General features: G+C 34.0%; 1 protein-coding gene across 1 annotated transcript; it reads right to left on the bottom strand.

Moving 5' to 3' along the window:
- Positions 1–10,867: 10,867 nt before the first annotated feature.
- On the bottom strand, positions 10,868–13,647 carry LOC108736262. Its single transcript, XM_018468621.2, has 2 exons — positions 12,753–13,647; positions 10,868–11,523 (listed from the first exon to the last, which is right to left on the bottom strand). Exons 1-2 carry the CDS (start codon positions 13,013–13,015, stop codon positions 11,445–11,447), a joined length of 342 nt encoding a protein of 113 aa, XP_018324123.1. The 5' UTR covers positions 13,016–13,647; the 3' UTR covers positions 10,868–11,444.
- Positions 13,648–15,666: the final 2,019 nt, after the last annotated feature.

Genomic DNA, 15,666 nt, shown 5'->3' with positions numbered 1-15,666 from the left:
CAGTATCAAATAAATGATTCAATGGCTTCTTGTTTCGAAGGAACAAAACTAGTTTTTAACCTCTTCGTGACTGCCAACCATAACTGTATCATCCCGCTTTTTTTGCTATATTTACGAGCAATAAGGCACATATCAGAGCCAAATTAAAGAATGATCGAGGATCCAAAACCCACGTAGGTCAAGTTAAAGGAGGAAATTTAAGTGCGAGCTCATGTCTGAACCATTCAGGTTGGGCACGACATGCGACATACGTATGTATTATAAGTACGTGGTGCAGTTGCCATTCCGAACAATCCACGACGTGATCGTAGCACCATGTCTTTTTCGACTGACCTGCCTACCTACCACTGCGGTCAGATCTGGATCAAACTGTGCTTTGAATCGGTAATAATCTAATTAGTCAAATTTGTAGTACTTGCACATATAAATGATAAAATAAATTAAGCGTTTTGCCTATTCCTCTTATTATATTCGTGTTTTTGGTACGATAAAATACACCCGTTTTTATTCATGAGATGTGGGTAACAGATTGATTAATATTAACTACTCTTTAATCCCTTGATAATCTAAGAATGTGTTTGTAGATTAAGAATGTTTTTTATTGTCCGTTATTAATAAAGAAAATCACCTTTATTGACAAACTAAAGTCAAATAAATCAAATCCACTTCTGAAGAATCTCATAACTTAAAATACACAATGTTATCTGTTTTATAAATATTCGGTCCTTATCAAGTATCTAAAGCAACATTAAGTTTATGATTACTGAATAACTGTGATGTTTATAAAATATTGAAGCTGCCATTTAATGTTAATATATGTTCGGCAGTATTTTACCTTTTTTATGCATAATTCCTAAATATAGTAGTAAGTAAAATTTAATTAATATTTATTTTCAAATATTCCGATTTTTTCCTCTTTCATTTTTGAAGCAAAAGAAATACGTTTTTTAAGCTAAACAAACTAACATTTTGTACCTGTTTTTATGACCATTTGAACCCTCAGCTTGAATGTATATGTTTTTAACGGCAAAGATTCTAAGAACTTCACCCCCTTTAGAAATCTTTGTCGCCAAAGGAGAAAGTCGGAGTACCAGTTTTTTTACCAGTTACCAGTGTAAGTAAGTACCCTTTAAGGGATTGACCAAGCTGTCTCGCCGAGACAGTACCAACCAACCAACCAACCATTTGTTACCACCAAAATCATTTTTGTATATAGTTTTGTATATATATTCAATTTAATAAATAGTGATTATCTTTAGTTAGAGACATCACATTCGGAAATTATTGAAGTGACCCAATTACCTATTAAGTTTACACTTTCGATAATTTACGAAAAAACAATATAAATAAATCAATCAAAATACTACGTTATTAAAGACAATAAATATGTAGTCTACAATGAAAACGGTGCCTTCGAAAAGTAGTAGCAGATCCACTGGAGTTATGGATCCGTACCCCTTGGGATCAGAAGAACTAAAATCCACACCTTCAAGTCTTAATATTATATTGTTAACTCGGCAATTTAATCAGTATCGATGAGGATACCGTGGATAGAGAAGGTTAGAAATAAAGAGGTATTAGAAAGAATAGGAGAACAGAGAACTCTATGGATGTTAATAAAAAATAGGCGAGATAGGTTGGTAGGACACCTTTTCAGACATGAAGGTCTTGTTAGAGACATATTAGAGGCAGAAACAGGAGTTAAGAGAAGTAGAGGTAAATGTAGATTAGGTTGCTGTTCACAGTTGGTTAAAGATGTGGGATGTTCTAGTTTTAGGGAAATGAGAAGATTAGCTCGGGATAGGAAGGAGTGGGGTGCGTAATAAATACAATAAATACACAATCTGTTTATTTGCGTAAGCAGGAAAACACTTACCATGCATCCAAAAGTAGAAAAAAAACAAAATTTTTGTGAAACCCCTCTTTTTCAAAATTCTGGATCAATCCTTGTTAATGCGTCTATAAATACCTATTCAGTCAGTTTCATTGTATGCTTGCATGAAAAAAATAGAAATCTTGCAGCGAAGTCAACTTAATTATATATTTACAAATATGTACAGAGTATCTCCAACTAATGATTCATTATGATTACACAAGTGCAAGTCTTGGTTCATGTGCTTCTTCTGAAGTCCTTGATCACATCTTATATCTAACTTAAAACTAGGAGGAAAACACCAAAGGTGTGGCTAGTTTCACCATTGGTGATTAATCCTTTCGAAACAATTCGGTGCAAATTTAGAAGGCGGGCTTTCAACTTAAAATTTTGGAAAGAGGGAAGTTTACAATCTGAGAAAAGATCGGCACATCAAGAAATCAACAAACGGTACTTTTAACCGTTAGGCTCATAAAAAACACCCCATAATAAAATTGAAACTAAATCGGGATCGTAAAGGATCCTTCTTCAACCGTTACTTCTATAAACTAATTTAAACATTGTACCGATGCATCTAAGGGTCTACTACCAAATAAACACCATACCGCCTTGTAAATTTGCAAACATTCTAAAAATTGTATGCAGGAATTTTATGGCCTGCAAAACGAAGATATATTTTTTGTGACATCTTCCCTGTCGCATTATTAAACAAAGAAAATTGCTTGAAATTTGTTTAAATGCTTAATCTGTTAGTAGAATCATCACGAATAACTTTTGTATAGAACATTTTTGACGCAAAAACCTTTGAGGGTATTGATCTTTACATTTTTATCTTAATTTTAAAACCAATTTCGTTTCCGGTGCCCGCATTATATTTGGACGTGGTAAATATACTTGTTTGGTGCTGTGTTATTTTGTATATTACTGTACATATTTCTTAAGTAGTTTTTCTGAATATTTTATTTTATTTGGTCTATAGTTTAGGATAAATTCAAAGTAGTTGTTAAGTAAACATCTGCGACAAACAGTAACTTTATGATATTGGCGGAAATACCGAAGACAAGACCAGTAAGGTCAGTTACCTACCCCAAAGGATGCCTGTTTAGGGCGTGTCGCTTTCTTAGTACCTATTATAAATACTGAAATTTGAAAACATGAAAAGCATTCGATTCATATCAATTCATATCCAACAATCAATTCGATTCATATTCATCAACTCAACAATTCAAACAATTCTATACCTATAAAACCCAATATATGTACAACAACCAAATTGATTATACAATTTATTAATGCAAGTGTTTATCGATAGTTTAATATTACATTAAGTGTAATATAGTGTAAATAAAAAACATTAATTAAGGAAAATATAGTGCATTTCTTTCGAAGTGGTAATAACCAAAAGAAACGAAAGGCGGGATACCGCCACATCCGACAGAGGCTATTAAAAACAAATCGGCAAACGAAGTTGTTAATGGCNTGTACTACCACACATATTTTTAAAAATGTAAATAAATAATTTTTTAATAAGAACAATTTGTATATAATGTGATTATTGTATATTTGAATATTATCTATAAATATGTAAAAACCATATAGCTAACATTAATTTAATGCATGATATAATAGAACCTGCAGGAGCATAGGGAAAATGTGTCATAAGTTTTTCGTCCAAGTGCATTGTGCAACATTGTATATTATTATCGATTATTTCGACAAACGTCTCTACTCGGTAAAAGTTGTGTGTGAACAGGCATCTGTGTCAAATGTATTGTCAAAAATTCGTAACGGATCAATAGAAAAAGAAAACACGAACGGGAGGATCAAGTGGATTAGCATCGAAAGCAGTTAATGAAGTATATTGATCACATCTGTCACGGTTACTTACCGTACATTCAGTGTTAATCCCTGGGTATTCTAAACCGCACCATCGTCATAATGAAACGACCCAATTGAGACTCTTTAAATTGGGGCAGTAGGCTCCCCTCCTTGTGGTTCTTTGTAAGTAACACTTTGTTTATTCTTTTGATGGATGCTACTACTCATTCATTCATTTATTATTATTACAATACTTAGGGCATTATACGCCAGATCCTGCGCATCTTGACTTTTAATTCGTTTTTCTTTGTTTTTTACTGAACTAAATCTTGTGCAAATTTTTAGGCTTTAACCTTAAACTACTAATGAGATATCAGTTTTTTAGAATTTAGGTTTTGTAATTTCAAATACCTGCGACCTCTTAAAAAAACAGCTATTTAAAATTATTTTTTTTAATATTCATCTTTATATCTTCTCGAAAACTTGTTTCCTATTTTAATACATCTACGTTTCATTTACTATACAGGGTGTTCAATAAAAAAAGAAGGTTTTGTTTAAATGATAGTACTGTTAAATATGGTTTCAATCAATCGAAAAAAATTGTAGGAAAAAGTTATTCAGAATTCCAAAATATGAGACCATACAAAAAACGCGGCAATACTTAAATGTCTTTATTATCTTAAATTAATGTCGGAGATAGATTAAGCATAAAAATTGACGTTCATATGTAGATTTAATTAAACTTAAAAAAGAATGTAAATTCTTCTTCAAAACGATATTGCATCTTTATACATACATTTATCCAAATTGCGAACATTTTGAATCTATTAAACCGAATCAAAAAACATTTGAATATCGCTCCAAATTTTGCCATTCTCAACAACTTTTTCCTATTACTTTTCGATTGAACCAATATTTAAACGTGCTACCATTTAAATGAAACTATCTTTTTTATTATTGAACACTCTGTATAGTAAATCAAATTTAGATGCTAAAGTCGATCTTGTATTAAATTAGGGAACAAGTCTGATTTCCAAAAGTTTTCGATTAAACATACAGTTTGGTCATAATGAGCGTTTGGGTCATCCTATATACATAATTGATGCTTTAAAGAAGGCAGTGTTGTCATTTGACAACTTTTAATGCTGATCCAATCGTTTTCAAATAGCTCTTACCTATATACTTATGAATTTTTTTTGTTTTGTAGAAGTACCTAATACGTTTGTTGTCATTTGAAGAACTTTTCTCGGGGTTACGAAAATTTTAAAAAGTTTGCTAACCTAAATTACCAGCATTCAAGTAGGAAGATGGTTTTGTGGAAGTTTTAAACGGCAAAGAAAAAAATACCTATATAAATACACTAGTTATGATTAAAACTAGTCTTCGCCTTACAGTTTTGTCTTAGTTTTGTGGATTTAGTAAGGCCAAGATCAAGACTAAGGCCAAGACCTTCTGTAACAAGCTAAACTTGTACAATATAGAGTGGTTTTGAAATAAGTATATAGCAGGCTTGCACAAGGTGATAGGACCCTATAAAATCAAAAAATTAAGTAAATGTTTCGAGGTTCGGAAGTTCACCGTTGTCAAGGAAAACGTATTTAAAGGCAGAAGTAAAAACCAGTCCGCCCCTGGTAGGTAAATACGACATTGCAACGCCTCATTCAATCAGCTTGTAATTAGCAGCATTCCTGTTCCATTTCTTATGTAATTTTGTGCTCATACATTGTTTGTTATTTGTTAGATTAGATTATGTGTGATTGACGATATATATGTTACACTCAATCTGTAGTAATCATTACTTCTTAACCTATTGAATTCTATTTTTAATACATGCTTAATTAGTCATTTAAGTTGGCGGCGATCGACTTAACAATTATCACTAGTATAAAGTACAAGTACCGCTTTGGGTAAATAATATGTGGTTCTAAGAATCATTACTGTCAACTCTAACGTTAATTTCATTCGGTAAAGGTATTAACCACTAGGTATTCCGAAAATAATTTACATAATAATAAAACATCATCAGCAAACATTGACAAGTTTATCGTCGGCATGTTTAAATATCAAACGTTTAATGTTCCATTTTCATTTTTTGAAACAACTACAAGTAGGTAATAACATATACTAATTGGTCTTGTCCTCATCGTCGCCAATTAGAATAAATCGCAACTTATAAACTCCGTCTAGGCGGTTTTGAAAGCAATGATAGCTAAACGTCCAGCATGCATTAAGAAAAACTTTATTTTAACAAAGGGCCTTGTCATAGGTAGAAGGCTACGAGGTCTGTTCAGAAAGTAACGCGAATTTTGTGTTTTTTTAAAAATTATTTATTTATTCATGAATATCTATTTCGTCCCCTTCAAAGTAATCCCCACCAGAAATTATACACTTGTGCCAACGGTTTTTCCAATCGTCAAAGCATCATTCAAAAAATTATGGTAATTTTTTACATTAGTTGACATTGGAATTGAGACATGAAGTTTAGTCAGGTAGGTAGTACTCACCAAGTGAAGTAGTGTAGTAGTATTTACTAGAATTTTGTTTATTATTTGTTTAAAAATGAATGTGAGTGAGATACAGGCCCTTAAAGTTTTCTTAATCGGAGGAAATTCCGGTAGGTACGGCCCTGGCTTCAGCCTTCCGTCAGCTGTTCCCGCCAAACATCGTTTGTCCTAAAACATATCTTCCTAACATTATTCTAATGTATCAGCCCGCCTTCGGCGGGCAGGGGCATTAAACAAACTCGAGTCTGTCATACATCTACCTAACTAAACAATGACGTCATCAATGCATATTTGGCGAGAACAGCTGACGAAGGGCTGCAGCCAGGGCCGTACCAATCGAAATTTCCTCCGATTAAATAACTTTAGGAGCCTGTATCTCAAGCTACATTGGTTTCCGCACGGAATTAATGCTACCACACGATTCTACTTGGTCAGTACTACCTACCTGACTAAACTTCATGTCTCAATTCCAATGTCAACTAATGTAAAAAATTACCAAAATTATTTTTTGTTATCTCGTTCAGCTCCTCCTTCGATGCCGTGCTTATCTGCTCAATCGTAGCATAGCGTCGTCCTTTTATATGGGCCTCTTCAGTTTCGGGAAAAAGAAAAAGTAACATGGGGCCAGATCTGGGAAATACGGTGGCTGCGGCATTATTAGTGTGTTGTTTTTAGGATAAAAATTCGCACACATGCAACGATGTGTGAGTAGGGGCGCTGTCGTGGTGCAAAAGCCAATTTTTGTTCTTCCACAAATCCGGGAGTTTCTTGGGGATTGCTTCGCGCAAATTGCGCATAACTTGCAGGTAATGTTATTGACCGTTCTACCCTGTGGCAAGAACTCATGAAGCACAACGCCCCTGCAGTTGAAGAAAACTGTAAGCAAAACCTTTACATTCGACCTAACTTGACACGCTTTTTTCGGTCTTGGCTAATGCGAAATCTTCCATTGGAACGATTGAGCTTTGGTTTCCACGTAATAACCATAAACCCATGATTCGTCACCAGTTATGACAAGAAATTCGGGTAGTTTCTTAGCAATGCTAATGAGATGCTGGTTTTGGTCGAAATTGAGCAATTTTGGTACGAATTTCGCGGCGACCCGCCTCATGCCCAAATCATTGGTAAAAATCTAATGACAGGATCCAATCGATATGCTGAGGTCCTCAACAATTTCTCTAACGGTTATTCGAAGATTGGTTTTCTTCACTTCATCAATCTTTTCGTCTGTTGTTGACGTGCTCGGGCGTCCGGCACGCTCTTCGTCGTTCACATCTTCTCGGTACACTGAGAACATTTTGGCCCAAGGTAGTTTCACCGTATGCTACAGTCAATATTCTGAATGCGTCCGCACACTTAATTTTATTTTTCACACAAAATTTCATACAAATTCTTTGATCCACTTTTTGGAAAAGGCAAGATTTAAAGAAGAGCTAAAGCAGCTGTTAAACATTAGCTGAACATTCAACATGTCGGTATAAGTGAGAGACATGAGTACCAACATAACGCCACGAAAAATCCGCGGAAATTCAAAATTCGCAATACTTTTTGAATAGACCTCGTATGTTACCAATTTCTAAAAGATACATCACTCCAGAATTATTATGTACATAGCTTGTAGATATGTATTCATAAACATAGATTATATACCTTTTGGGAAAAGGTATCCAAATTAATATAAAGACGAAATTTAAAATAAAGGGAAATCCGATTGTAGACTAACTGAAGCACAGTTTTCCTAAACAGTTAGCAATTAATGTACTACTCCTTCGAGTTTATTCTATGTACTGCATCTTATCAAAGTATACACGATTAAGTATTATGAAGCTATCGAGTACTTGAGAAACAACAATGAAATGGAAACACAGCTGGACAATAATACTAGAGGCATCTGTAGTCCAAATACTATCTAAAAATTTCGAAATCCGGTAAAAACGCAGTTCAGGTCTTCTGTATAAGACAGTATTTTTAGGATCAAATTGTCTTCGTCTATGTGAATGTGTGAATTAGTTCATTTTACTAGTCCCCTACATTTGGCATGCACTACGAGCAATACACTATACTAATTATACATACTTTAATCCATTTGCTTGAAGTTATAACTAGGGTTGCCACTTTTTCAGACATTACATAAAGTATTTCTCGACTAAATGGTTCAAAAAAAGTACTCAGCATAAAAATAAAATAATTTAAGTTTTTGTTTAAAGAAAATATTTTTTGTTACACCTAGCAGCCAGTAACAAATTACTGTCGCTCTTAAATACATTAATAGCTTCTAAACATAGCAAACAAAGATTTAAGTAAACTAAAAGTTCATTTTTAATTAGTTTTAATGAAGCTTTATATCTGTCGTCCCGCCACTTTGTGTTCATAACAGAGAATACAATACTCTTTTTGTAAATGCTGAAGTGGCAGGAACGGACAGCAAAAGTGACACTACTTTGAACAGATTTGGGAAATCAGGTTGTTTCGTACTTAGAAACATTCTCAAAAATATTGTATTGTGCAATATTATTGATGTAAAAATACTCTGAATTTCGAATAATCGCTTACAAAATTGCGATGTTTACTTAAGGCCTTAAATAAAGTATAACGTACGTACAGTCGAAATAGAGTACAATACTTTATAATAAAGTACGGGTGCAACCCTAGTTATAACACACAATTTACAATGTCACTCGAGAAGAATATAACTGCTGACTATATTACAACCTGTGTAAATGTAAGGTAGACGATACAACACAACAACAATACTGCTTTCAGAAACGTTTTACCAATCCATATAAACTCTAAGCCATCTAAAGTGGCGGTTTATGGAATAATTAAAACTGCCAACAATAGACCACCTTTGCTCATGCCCATGTTTTGTTTCCCTAAAGCATCCCAGTGGCTACACTCAAATGTTATAAAGTTAGGAACTGAAAATGATAATATAGTTATCGAATTCATACAAACTATTAAAAGATTGTTCTCCTATTCACTACAGATTTAAGGTAATAACTACAGAAATGTACTCATTCATAACGTTCGGCTAACTCTTGTGGTGTCTTACTAGTTAGCTGTAGCAGTATTGGAAAATTCCAGATTTTTCATATTGACTTCGTCGGATACAAAGGGTAGCAGAAAGTACGAGTATATTCCTCCAGCTAATGAGAATTCTACTTTTTTCAAGTAGCATTAATCATCAATTTAATGGTCAATCCAATCCTCATACTGTTGTTGCCAAGAAACAGTAACGAGAAAGCGTTGTGAGATGCCGACACGACATTATTAAGTTTATATGCACGTTGGTATGCCATAAATTAACCGTACCAAGTAAAAAACAATAATTAACATTATTTATTTTTATACGAATTGAAAATGAAACATTGTTGATAAAACCTAACAGTCCAAAAGAGTTAGAAAATGCAACAAGTATAGCAAAACATTATTCTGGCAGTTTGTCGATTTTTTTTTGAAATAGGCACTTACAACTCAAGGAATAATCATCGTAGACAATATAATATTAATGTCTGAGTTGTGTTGTCGTACATGATTTGAAAGAAATTCTTTTTTTTTTTCTAAACTTTTAAAACTGTGTTATTTAAAACGCACGATTACAAGAAAAAGCGTACAACGAAGTTTTAAAATTTAAGATTAAAAAAGAAGAACATTAGCCATTTATAGATACTCATAAATTGTAACGTATACTTAGTACAACTGCATAATTGTTATGTTATGAGAAAATAATTATGTTGTCGCCGTAGTTTGACGACTTTTATGTATGGGCCACTTTTAGGAATTACTCAAATGTAATTTGTTGATATAAACTTCACTTGGTTTTATCTATTTATTAACAACACTTAACTAAGGATTAACAAACACAAACAAAACAAATTGATAACAAAAAACTGAACTTATGTAGAGAGTGGACTGTATAAAAATGGGAAATGAATGAAAATCGGAAACGAACCGAAAGAGCGAATGATTGAATAGACTGAAGGTCAAATTGCAACTGTCTGAAAGAATGACTGAGCTCCTGAAATTAGAAAAAATAGAAAAGTAGAGGAAATAGTTTAAGGGTGGAATTAATTTCAAATTGGAAAAGGTTGATTGGTTGGAGAAAAAGTAGAAGATCGTGATTTGTTATGAAATGAAGACAGGGATACAGAGGGGTTAAAAGATAGTGGGAGTACCTGAAGGGCATTAACCGGTACTTGGGGTACCGAAACACGTGCAACGCATCTTTAGAAATGTACCTTTTGCGTCGATTTCTGGGAAACATAACCCAAGCGAAAACCCAATTGAACTTTATTGGGGTGTTCGTGTTTGAATAAAATGAACTGAATATTATAATAGAAACTAGGCACAATGGTCAATAAAATCTGTTGAATTTCGATCGTCGGCAAGCTACAATTCCCAAATAACTGCAGTAAAATGTATCCATTTGAAAATACTATATGTCGAAAAATATACAAATACTAAAATGAATAATGCGACTCAACAAATTAAACTTTCCTTGATTTTTGATTGTGTAAAAGTTACTAAGGGTGGCAATTCAAATTAATCAAATTTAAATTTTGTGGATTTTCATTATTCCTAATAATAAATTGGCGACCCTAACACACTATGTCACAATGACACACTACTTATACATGAATACCTTGTTATATAAATTAAATCATGACTGACATTCGTTTAGTCAATCAGGAATCAAGTGGGAACATTTCAGTGCAATCAAAAATATTAGCAAAATCTGAAATCGAAAAGAATGTCCAAAAGGGTTCCTAGTATTCAGTTCAGATATATGATGAAGAACTTGGGTAAACCTTTAAATACTGGAAAATCGGGTGGTGCTTCATTGAGTAATTTGTCTGACTTGGATTTACCGCCATCGCATAGTAGAAAACCACCTTCTGATGATGAAATTGAAGCTATAAATTTAGGTATCGCGTACATTAAGAGAGAAAAATAATTGGTCATGATGGAAAGAATACAAAATTGAATAATGTGGAAAATTATTGTAATACAATTTGCACATTGTGTACAGATACATTTAGGTTAACCATGCATTTATTTGTGGAAATGGAATTAAAATAAGTGAAGTAAAGTCTTGAATAAAATGCCATCACTTTTATTTACTAGCTACTCAATTAAGTCAACGAATCATTATAAAAATATGGAAAGCAAATCAAATTCGCTTTTAATATATGACAAACAAGTTGGGTCTACGTAGCAGGCACGAATTTATGTGGAAATCCATACCGATTTTAAAGGTTTAGGACAAATTTGGCCTGGCGAAGAGACGCAGCAAGTCTTGAGCATCTTGACCATATCCATGTATAGATTCTAAGAAATGGAAATGTTTTCGATCTAATTTTGTTCACACACAAAGAATATCAAACAAGTATTAAATAAAATAGGATGTTTTTTAATGGATCCCCTCCGATAAAAACTCTGCTGCTGTTTAGGTTAGTCCATTATACGATATTATAATTTTTTGAAGTGAAACTTCTTTACGCACGGTAGGGTAAGTTCGTTTCATGCGAGTTGCTATGTAACAAAATTATGCAACGCATTTCCCCCGCTGTCTGTCCCTATGTATGCTTAGATCATTAAAACCACACAACGGATTTTAATGCGTTTTTTTTAATAGATAGAGTAATTCAGGAGGAAGGTTTATATGTATAATAAATGCATAATATAGTAGAGAAACACTGATAACTTTAGAGGTTTGTAATGTGATGTAAATAAACACATTTTTTGCGCTTACATTGCAAACGCTGGCTGAAAACCCTACGAGATAGATCAAAACAATATACTACAGTATTGTACACCTTAAAAAGGTCTACAAAAAAGTCCGTGATGGTATATGTCTATCTCTTAGGGATAACCCACAATAACTATTTTTTATCTTTTACTTTTTATGAGAAATAATGACACTTACGAAGCGATTTTAAGCAATACGGCATTAATGCTTATCCAAATATGTACTTTTAAATACATTGTGCATATAATATAGATCAATATGGTCCTTTACAGCATGTAATTTAAACGAATATTTTCGAAAATATTACAGACTTAAAATGCAGGGACATAGCGGTTGCGGCGGTACCGGCCGGTTTGTATTGTCTAATGACAAAAAAGCTGTGATTGTTGTATATAAAGACATTCTATAATTTATTTACTATCAGCATTGCATCCGTGCGAAACATAGTGTACAAATAATACCATTAAACCAATTCCTTAACCCCTATCCCGGTATGTTTATGTGTTTGAAGAAGTTTCACTTCAGTAGCGTGTTGTATAATTACACCTTGTATTTTTTTTTATCTCCTACACAGAATAACCAATTACGTATTGCATTACAGCTAACATATGAAGCAGTGACGGATTGTGGCGACAACACCCTGTAGTTGGATATGCAATAGATAGACAGCAATAAATTTCCTCATTGCAACAAAAATAAGCGTATCGTGATTGCCGTTACCATGCAACCGAAGATAATCTAAATGGAAAACGTTCACCTTTTATCAATCAAGATTAATTTAGAGCATTTGGCGTTACTACTAACTCACCGTTCGTTCGATTCGGTCCGTGTTGCATCACGTACGATATAGCAGACGCCTCTTTGAACGGCAGCAAACAACAAAAAGAGAGGAACGAATAAGGAGATGGAAGTGTGATGGCAGGTAGCAGTGGTGAAGGAGGATGAAGTAAGGTTGGGGAGGTGGTGGAGACAGAGGAAGGAATGAAAAACCTCAATCAAAAGGTGGATGTCGTGAACGAAAATCGTAACTCGTGATGCCGAGTGCAGATTCCGCGGCCTAAGTTCACGCATGAATGCCTAGGGACTTTTTTCAGCTTGGCGGGGCCCCATGGCGATGTGCCAAGCATATTAACTTACCTTCCATCCATTCCGCAACAATCATACTAAATTACCAATTGTACATTACTTTATTTTCCATCGCATCGTCATTACTGATTTTGGTTAGGTTGGGATGCTTTTAAAACAAGTGCACCCAGTGCAATTCAATGTTTTCTTTATTAATTTAAAGATATGAGTTATTATAAGGTATTACTTAAAAAAAACGCAATGGCTAAAATTGCTTTTCGATTTATATGTATGCATGCAGGAGTATTTCAATATTTTTTTTATTTACGGCAAATATAAGACTCGGGTAAAAAACCAAATAGGTACATACCTCGAGTTAAATATTATAAGCTCTAGAATAGTACATTTTTTGTAGTAGAATATGACAGGTTCGTGAAACTGACAATGTGGCCAAAATGAATTTCGAGAAGGTCGTGGTTAGGGACCTTTTAAGGGCCAATTTGATGCCAAGCTAAAAATGAGAAGCTCCATACACTATCAAACGTATTCCAAATCAGGACAACCTGAGGTGCACAATATGAATAAGAAAAAACATATGGATAAACATAAATTTAAAAAAAAGAAACAGGTGCAACCCAATTCACATGAAAGAAGTGAAACTTCTTTGGCGTTCTCTATACCTTTAAAACGAATAAGTAATGATTGGTGAAAGAAAGAGAGAGTACGAGAATTTTCAGGATTTATGTTTTCCAACATATTTTATCTTTAGTCCACCTCAGGAGTGTTACTTTAATACGTTTTTATGCAGTTCAATAACAAATAATTGGCCAAATTTTTTTCGGTCCCGTTTATTTTTCCAAGTGCTTAAGAAACCGTAAACTATCAATAACTCCAAGGAATTAGAATTAATATATAATAATACTCACTCTTAAATAAATATTAATTGTTGTCAAATAAGTATTTACAGCAATACACTTACTATAATATAACTGCACAGATATAACCAAAAAGTTAATTTAGCGCTATGGTATACTGAATATACATTGTACTATAATACTAACAGCTGACTGTAATACCGATATGCGCATGCGCGCCTTTCTATTCTGATGACCTACCACTTCGCGAGACAAAACGTTGCAAAACGTGTCGTTTCAATGCCTTGAGATTTTACTCTCATCAAGTCCAAAGAAGTTTCACTTCAATAATGACAATGTCGAGAGGAAATAGAACCTAGCCCACCCCTGTAACAGGCGAGTCCTTAATTTTTGATCTTGGCAAAATTTGGTCTAAAAGCCCCTTTTGCGGCATTTTCAAGATTCATTTCAGCCACTTTGCTGTACCAGCTTCAGAGGCGTGAACATACCAATAATAATAACCTTCATGGGGCCAACTCAATTCTATATAAAAACAACAAATAACTGAGTCTGCCACAACACATTACATTATTTTTCACAATAACTGTTCACATGAGATGTCATCAAAATTTTTGTATAAATAATGTTTTTAATCTTTGCATTATACACGCATGGCATTCTGATAGAATAGATGTGCGTGAGCTGTTAACAAAGGCTAATTTATAATATAAGATTGTAAAATGACCACCGTAACGAGATTAAAAGTTAATAGTTTTGCCGTAGCTATGGGAATAACAGCTACAAAGCTCCATCATTAAATACTGATCATTAGACACGCATCACGGGTTCGTCAGATGAAACATGGAAAATAACTTTGTTTATATTTCTGCTTTATGGAAAAAATACGCTTATGATGTTTACTCTATATTATATAACATGTGAGACAGTCTGAATTTTTTATTTGTATATACTTAATGGAGGGACAAAGGATTAGTTTGCTTAGATTTGCAGATGTTATAGCAGCATTAACATCTAGCAAGGAGGAGTTAGAGCTTGCTTAATACAGAGCCGGGCAAACTCGGATCTTTTGCATCCCGAGTGATCCTCAAGGTTAACCAAGTAGCTCCTCATTGATCCTGCGTGTGCGAATGAGATGATACTTTCCTTTTCTTATCCCTTCCATTTCGTAGATGAGTCCCCTCTTCCATGGCCAAACCCAATAGTTTTGCGAACGTAGTAACCAAAATTTTCGTAGATATTATTTTAGTTGCGAGAGTGGCTTCGCTCGTCTACGGGATGAAGGGGCTTGATATGGGAGTGGAAGGGAGAAGAAAAAGACAAAACAAAATTATTCATTACTGCTTACTCTCTCGTACTCATTGAAGGGTATGGAGTGACTCAAACTAACCTCATGTAGCGGCTCCTGCGAAGTAAAAGTTTGCCCGGCTCTGGCTTAATATATAATGGAACCAGTATTTACAAAAGAGTATTGTATAAAAATAAATAAAAGTAAAACAAAAATGCTGGTATGCAAGGGAAGAAAAAATAGGGAAAGAGCGAATATAATGATATGAGACGAAAAATTAGAAGAAGTGACTGATTTTTGATATCTAGGAAGTCAGATAAGTCAAGACGGAAGGAATAGTAGGGATGAAAAGCAGAGGTAGCGCAAGGTAGAGTCGCCTTCAATAAGAAGAAGTCTCCTCTATGATCCCGAACGGTTAATTTAGAAATTCGAAAAAGATTGTTAATGACTAATGTTTGGAGCGTGGCGCTGTACTGGTGCGGAACATGAACGGAATG

The sequence above is a fragment of the Agrilus planipennis genome, unplaced genomic scaffold (genome assembly GCF_000699045.2).
Source record: "Agrilus planipennis isolate EAB-ADULT unplaced genomic scaffold, Apla_2.0 scaffold97, whole genome shotgun sequence".
Classification (NCBI taxonomy): domain Eukaryota; kingdom Metazoa; phylum Arthropoda; class Insecta; order Coleoptera; family Buprestidae; genus Agrilus; species Agrilus planipennis.
The sequence above is the reverse complement of the archived record's forward strand: the minus strand, read 5'-3'. Positions and strand labels throughout refer to the sequence as shown.